The 7,941-nt window shown below is 41.3% G+C and overlaps 1 protein-coding gene across 3 annotated transcripts in view; it reads right to left on the bottom strand.

Moving 5' to 3' along the window:
- Window positions 1–2,828: 2,828 nt before the first annotated feature.
- cacna1ea (calcium channel, voltage-dependent, R type, alpha 1E subunit a) overlaps window positions 2,829–7,941 on the bottom strand; it is a 103,325-nt gene continuing 98,212 nt past the window's right edge. For all 3 annotated transcript variants that reach the window (XM_081606410.1, XM_081606409.1, XM_081606411.1), the window contains exons 44-49: window positions 6,666–6,772; window positions 6,379–6,559; window positions 5,681–5,809; window positions 5,287–5,434; window positions 4,665–4,846; window positions 2,829–3,680 (exon numbers count right to left, since the gene is read on the bottom strand). In XM_081606410.1, coding sequence (XP_081462536.1) covers window positions 3,123–3,680; window positions 4,665–4,846; window positions 5,287–5,434; window positions 5,681–5,809; window positions 6,379–6,559; window positions 6,666–6,772 — 1,305 coding nt within the window. In that variant the 3' untranslated portion in view covers window positions 2,829–3,122. The remainder of the gene's footprint in view (window positions 3,681–4,664; window positions 4,847–5,286; window positions 5,435–5,680; window positions 5,810–6,378; window positions 6,560–6,665; window positions 6,773–7,941) is intronic.

Here is a 7,941-nt window from a genome sequence, read left to right as displayed (position 1 = left end):
AGCAGACCGGTGTGTTAACAAATCATGCTAATTTAATTTAATTTAATTTAATTTAATTTAATTTGGCACAGAAAAGACAGGGTATCTTTTTAATGTGTCTGTAAACAGTCATAAACAGGCATGATAATTACAGTAGAAATCAAAAGGTACTATAAATGACAGATGGATTTTGTACATATTTACCAGAGGGCTTGTCTATCTAAATAATCCAGCCTTGACAGGGAGCTTTCCCAGGTACAGACTAGGCTGTCTGTACAGACCGACATTCAAGTTAAGTCCTAAGTTGAGCTGTACATGTGTAGGACATTTCTATGCGAGGTATATACCACAGGGAGATCGTAACCCAACCGGTTTACTGTAAAACACACTTCAGTGACTTTTCTGCTAAAACTGTTTTTTTTTTTTTTTCCAGAGAGCTCCTGGGTCTCAGTATGTCCTGGGTTCACATTTCAAACTCCTTATATTTTAACAACACAACAGCACATGATATATTCACCTTAATCAGAGGGAACAACGAACCTTTTGAAGTTTCGTGATGGTCAAAGTATGTGGAAAGTGATTGCTGAGAATGAGAAACAAATACACTTTATTGCTGAAAGTATTGGGTCACCCAGCCCAGTCAGTGAGCTCCGATGTTTCAGTCAACTCTTTGCTCGTAGGAGTGTCAAACCCAGCATCAAGGAGTTGAGACTGCTTCTGCAAACAACTGGAAAATTCATGAATTCAACATGGCACAGAACGCCATCTGTGCGGTGAATCCAGTCAGGAAATTTTCACAAGAGTGGCGTGACTGAAAACAACTGCAACTCAGGCACAAAATCTGTGTGCATTGTGTTTTTTCCAGAGTTTGGATCAACCTCCTAAAACCATATAAATTAATCTTTAATACTTCACCCTAACGAGACATGCTGGGCAGTTTCAGACAGCCAACTTCATAGGAATTGTTTGGAAATGGCAAGATAGATGATTGTTGGAATTCACAAAGCAAGGTATGGAAATACTTAAACTGTGACACAATGGTAAAGCAGATGAGGAAGTAAGAGGCAGGCAGGTGAAAATAAATAGCTTCTTTCTGTTTTTTCTTAGGAAATTTACAAACAAGAAACAAACCAGCCTGGTATCAGTTACAGAGGACCTGACTCAGAATGAGAAAAAACAACTATTTATGGTGGGGTGTTTGATTACTGGAAAGCAAGACAGGTGAGTTAATGAGCAGATGAGCTATGGACAGCAGGGAGCCGAGGCACTGAGGGAAGGTGCTGGATAAATAGACAGTGAACGTCAATAGAAGGCAAACCAAGGAATAGACAGAAATTCAAAATACGACAGACGTACGCAGAGAATCAGGGAAACCAACAAAATAAAAACAAGCAAAATATGCAGAACAGAAAGCATGAAGAATCCTAAAGCTAAAGAATCACAATAAACCCATAAAACCAGAGCAAACCAAAAACAAATAGTGACATCGGTGAATGAGTGTGGTGTGGAAAAATTGGTCCGCACCAATTTTTACACCAACATCCAACTTCACAAATAAAATGCCTGCTGGATGAATTAGAGCAAAGAGCACAAGCCAGACCTTCTCCTCCAACATCAGTGTCTGATCTCACTGATGCTCTTTTGAAGAATGATTTAAAAAATCCTGTAAACACACCCCTAAACTTTAAAAGGAAAGCTTTCCCAGAAAAGTTCAAGCTCTTCCAGCTACAGAGAAAGGGTCAATATCATAACAATCGCTGTGACATAAAAGTGAGATGCCTCTCAAGTTTATATTTTTAGGTGACAAGTGACTAAATACCTTAGGCAATATAGTGTACTTCTTTACATATTTGTTTTCTAATATTGTTTTCTGTAAAAACCTCTTGAACACCAAAAATAATCAGGCAGCTTCAAGACATGATCATGCATGTGGAAAATACTAAAGCACTCAAGCACAGAAAATACAATAACAATGTCTCTACAGACGAAACATGATGGGAACAATAAGTGGGCTAGAAATAAACAACACCGCGGATTCTGCTCAAGCGTCCGTGTATGGCAGTATGACAATAATTTGTCACAAATTTCATCATCAAAGGAAAGAAGGCAACACATCTCTAGCTCTGTGTACAAAACAAATGGCTTAAATTAGCTCTCTGCCACGCCATCAAGAGTGGCGGTCCAGCACAGAGGCGTGGAGGTTGGACAAACATTTGGCTTGCTTCACATGGCAGCATCACTGGGACATGACGGCTTCGCCGGACGTTGTAGACGGCGAGCAAAGCAGATGAAATGAAATTTTCAGCCGTCTCGATGACTCTGTCTTGTTGAAACTTAATTAAACATTTCAGTTCTTAGCTTTTCCTTGACTTCACGACGGGTCCTTATAGTACACGTTAGATTGCACCCAGATCTTGAGACAAAACATCCCATCAGTTTTACAAGCTTATACATTGTTTTCACATTTTAACAGAAAGATAGAGCTGCGTAATGCCCACAAGTCATGTAGAAACTCTTACTGTAAACAGGAAAAAACAGGACTGGCTGCTCGACCACTGAATTTTCTCCTCCCACAACTATGCACTGTAAAGACTTAACAGCAACCCACCAAATAAACCTGAACATAAAACTAAAATACATTCATCTTATTACATGTGTATATGCTACCTCTATTTTTCACTTCCACAAAATGCACTTAATCAGATTTTTTTGGAGACATTTGGACATGTTGGACAGACTTCTCACCGTATTTTTGTTCTTTAACAAAACGCTTGTTTGGGAAGGAGCTGCAACACATTGATTTGGGCGCAGTGGGCTACTTATGTTTGGGTCTCCCTCTGCTTTTCACCTTTTTTTTTTTTTTTGGCACATTCTTTATTAAGAGCACACACATGTAAACAGACATTCAGGTCCACACGTCTAGATTCCCTTCGGCTACCACAGACACGCACGGACATGTGAAGATGGACACAGGCGTCCAGATGAACAGCGGTGTTGCTCAGTCCTGGCTGTAATGCTACGGTGCTGAGAACGTGAGGTTCTCTGAGCCACAGCGGAGATAAATCCGCTCCCTCCGGTGCTATGCAGCCGCCCCGGCGTGCCCCGAAGCACTGTGCATCGTTTACATCTTTGTCTCTTGAGTTTTAGCAGCGGTCGTCCTCATCTGTGTCACTTAGCAGCTCGCTGTTGTCAGTCGGGCTCCCCTGGACCAAGTGCTTCCGGACATGACCATTGGGAACCTGCCAGGAGTGTCTGAGCTGAGGGGCAGAGCTTATGGCGTTGGCCCGTCCCAGACTGGTGGCCATGGCAGACTCAAAGGTCAGTGTTTCCTGCCTGTCACCTGAATCCTCACCGCTGAAGTCCTCATGGAACGGGAGATAGGGCTCTGATATGTAGCGGTGAGGCGACGGGTGGCTTGGTCCTGAAATCTGACCTCCAGATGAACAATGACCTGCCGACAGGGGTCTGCTCTCCTTCTCAGCCCGCCATGAGGTCTCTGTGGAGCCACCGGCGGCGTCCTGAGGCTGGTACTGCCCTTCAGAGGAGAGGGGAGCAGCAGTGGGAGAGGTTGATGGTTTGCAGACGAGAGGAGAGTATGAGATATAAGGCCGTGGACGAGAAGGCGTCTGAGGCAGCTGGCGGCGGTTACGAGGGGTACTGGACTCTGAGGCCGAATTTGCTGGGCTTCCTGTCGCCATTACCTGTGAGAGACATATGAGAGAAGTGGCAGAGAGAGTGTATTCGGCCCTTTTGAGTCTGCTTCAATCAAACTCTAGGTTAATTGCCTATAAAGTTTGATTCATTTGATGAAGTGTGAATGTGGAATTAGACTCTGATGAGGATCAGAGAAACCAACTTTGGTCCTTCTAAAAACCTAGTACTTTATTCGGTTTGGTTGAAGTGAACTCTGCATTTGTGAATGTCAAGCGGACCAGAGACTGCTCCTATAGCGCAGGGCATTCTGGGTAAATACAACTGAAATTAACTTGTGTCTAGAAATACTAGGAAAAATGGGCTGTGGTATCTTGCCAAAAACAAAAGAGAAATCGTACAATCGCTAAAATCTCACACCACTTCATTTTTGTTCACACTTTGTGAAGAAGAAGGAAGTTGTGCTTCAGAGGTTTTTCTGCTGCTTCCTTCTTGGTGTAGCGCCACCACAAGTTGGGGGATAGGGGGGAGTTTTTCAAAGTTTTGGTTTGTTTCCTGTTCAGTGAGAAAAATAAAACATATCAGCGGGAAATGTAACAAATGTTGCAATTTTGGTCCTCAATCAAAATTTTTTTTATTTTTTATTTTTTATGTGATATTGATAATTGTTAAAAAAAGGTAAAAATATTTCTAAAAGTCCTGAACAACTGTCACAAATAAAGCTGTTGCACCTCACAATACCACAACTGCAAAATAAGACTTATTATACAAAAACCTGACCACTTAGGTGCATTGCATTATAAAAGGACTGTATTATCCTCCAAATTCCTGCAAAATTAACAATAAATTACCTCTCTAGAAAATATTAATTAAAAAAAAATTCCAAAACAGTATCGTCTCTCAGCTGCCAGCGCTCTCATTCCATCTGTAGTCTCGACTCAATCGGCCGACGTTTCGCCTTCAGTCCCGGAAAGTTCTGCATTCCTCCTTCTCCTTTCTGTGGGGCATCTTCATTGTGTGCTCTGAACTCCCACCTGTTTCTGGACGTTGTGCACGCGTCCTTCACTCGGTGAGCGGGATTGCCTCCTCTCGCAGGAAGGCTCCCTGCTTCGCTCCTCAGAGTTACAGCGGGACACATCAGGAGACAGCAGGTGGCGCCGCTCTTTTGATCTCCCTCTCTCGTGACTGCTTGTTTCTCTGGGGCTGATTTTGGGACCTGGAAGTGATAGTTCACATTTCACTCAAAATAAAATTTTTTTACTTTTGAACAGTCATTAATTCACTATGACTTTCAGTCTCCAGTAATTAATAACACATTCTTACTTTCAGGTAAATTTCCAAATGCATAAAAGCGCTGACGTCTTCTTATCTATGCATTTTTAACAATACAAATTAAGATTTTTAATATCATGAAACTAACAAACTGAACTTAAAATTATTAATGAGCTGGAAGCTAAATCTAATACTTAACATGCATAAACTTTCAATGTTGTGCTTGAAGCTTATGAAACATAAAAACTATGGTACTAGAGAAAAAAATTACTGAATTTTTTTTTTTTTGCCAAGGTCAGTTCCTTTTTCTCTGATGTAATTCTTCTGAACAAAACATCAGAAACACAACATAACATTTTATCTTTGGGAAAAGGTTGAAGTGACCTCTGTAGCTCCTTTGACGAGCTCTGAATGTGCCATCAGGGCTGATTTTCTCCAGAGAGTGTTGCTCCTGCCACAGGCCGTTCACACATTGATCTCCAATGGTGGAGAAGGAGCGTTTCATCAGCCTCCCGTCTTCTGACACCGCAGCCTTCATGCATGTGAAACGACCCAGAGACAAACAAGTAGCCGACAGCAACACCAAACAATGATATTTTCTTTCTTGTTTCGAAAGTCGCTTCGATTTTGCGGTCAATTATTTCTCGTCAGTGCGGCGGGGCAGTAAATATGAAGGCACTAAATGCAGCTGGGGATTTTATTTGGCCACTGATTTTCACAGCACATATTCGGTCTACAGTGGATTTAGGATTGAGTACAGGTGATTACTTTTCATTACCTGTGGATCAACGGCCAGCCTGGGCATGGAGGATGCTCTGATAGATGCAGTGCGCTGCGGTGATTTAATAACTGTTTTGTCCTGCCTGGCCTGCTGCATCAGATGGTTGTACTCCACTACCTCTGGCACCTACACAAACAACACAAAATAGAGTATTTATTCAGAGGAGTTGCAGAAGCTGCAAAAAAAAAAAAAGAAAAATCCCAGCCTCTTTGAGTCTAACCTAATATACGCCGCCTTACAGCAGTGTCCATAAATCTTTATATTGTATTTTGTCACATTACAATCATGTGTTATAGTAGCATATTACAGGATAGATCAACACAAAGCAGTCCATTATTGTGAAGTGGAAAGAAGAGGATACATTTTACAAATAAATATCAGAAAATGTAGCATTTGTATTTTGCCCTCCTTGATCTTCATTTAAATAAATTCACATTCAGCTAATTGTTTTCTGACGACATTGAGTTACTAAAGAGAGTCATCCTGTGTGGGATTTACCACAGGATAAATCCAGCTGTTATTAGAAAACATCAATGGACAAATGGCTTCATTAAGATGGAGAGAAACAGCAGACAGGCCAGGGACGATTAAAGACAAGTTAGGTTGGAAAACCTAATCCCAAGCTGTGAACATGTCAACAAGTTCAACCTCAACTTTAAGGGACTGTCTCAGTTGAGGCACATCTGAACACCTACCAGTGTATGCAAATGATGATGATGGTGGTGGTGCTGGTGATGTGGATGGGGGTACAGGTGGTATGGTGAATGATAGTCTTCATCCTCTTCCTCCACCTTCTCTTCTCTGGAGCGAGGCCGCGGCTGCAGGAACATCTCTTGTGGAGAAATGGGGCTGAGTGCCACAAACCCTCCTCTGGTGCTGATGGGAACATTAAAAAAAAATAAAATTAACAGAGCAGAGGAGCTACCAGAGAACGATACAGGACACGCAAAAGACGCTACAGGAATGAACGTTGAATATTTACAGAGCAGATCCAGCACTGTGTCGTAGAAATGACAGGGACTTGGCATTGCATAGGATTTCTTGAGGAAGAGAGGAAGCATCCATACGCTGAAACATGGGGGCGTGTTTCTAAGAAGAGACAGAAGTACAAGTGGGAAATTAAAAGACCTACAATAATGGCAAGATGTAACAAACAAGCTCATGTCCTTGCTTCATTGATTTGAACTGCGCTTCTTCATTACCGACTAACCTTCCACTCAAAGCTGGGGGGAATTAAAAATGTCCACAGCAGAGAGGTTCCCTTTTTTTTGCTCATTTAACAACATTGTGTGTAATACTAGGGGTTTGGACAGAGCATCAATTATTATTAATTTTCTGTTGTGCTGTAAACTGTGTAGAGTTGCAGCTTCAGTTTCCTCATATGACCTGATTGATTCATTCATGTTTGCTTATCTGTAAACTCTCCCACCCTCCCTGGTAACCTTGTGCTTAATGTAACATGGGCAATAAAAATTGAGGCTATGGATGAATTAGTGCAGAAAATTACACCAACATCACATTCTATCAGTCTGCAAAAACATCGCACGGCGATGTTTTTGCCATTTTCTGGCTTCTATCTTCACTATTACTCTTGATAAGAAAAAAAAATCTTTGTTTTACTCCTTAACATATTTACAAACATTTTCAGTTTAACTTAATTCAGAACGCCCTACAATCTAATAGCCGTTCTTATTCCCTTTGCCTTTTGATTCTTCACCGTCAGCTTTGAGATGTTTAAAGAGTTTCCTGCATGTACAGCCTGATATAAGGTCACCAAACAGCATCTCGTGAGATCAGGATCACTCCAGAACTCTACATTTCTTAATTCTCAGTGAGTTTTTGGTAAATTTACTGTTATGTTTCGGATCATTGTGATGTGTAAGGGTCCAGTTTAGCTTTAGTTTTATTTTCTATACAGTTTTATTTTCCTTAACCAGCCCCTGATAGATTCTATGATGAAGTTCTGTAAGGCATTCCCAAGCCATGACACTTCCACCTCCATGCCTCACAGTGAGTATAGGTTTTTTCCCTTAGTGTTCTGTATTTGGCTTACACTTTTATTTATTATTTAGACTCTTGCAGGCTGCTGTCAGGATGAATTTCCACTGAACTAAGTAGGAGGGCAAACCTCCTGTTTCAGCCTCACAATGTTAGGATATTTTAACCATGTGCACCTGATGTAGTAAAATTAACAGGAAATCTTGACTAAATTCTGTACGACAGGATTTTTCACCTGCATTTGGGTCTTTTTTTTTTTT

Source organism: Poecilia reticulata, chromosome 4, assembly GCF_904066995.2.
Source record: "Poecilia reticulata chromosome 4, P_reticulata-male-v2, whole genome shotgun sequence".
Lineage (NCBI taxonomy): Eukaryota > Metazoa > Chordata > Actinopteri > Cyprinodontiformes > Poeciliidae > Poecilia > Poecilia reticulata.
The sequence above is the reverse complement of the archived record's forward strand: the minus strand, read 5'-3'. Positions and strand labels throughout refer to the sequence as shown.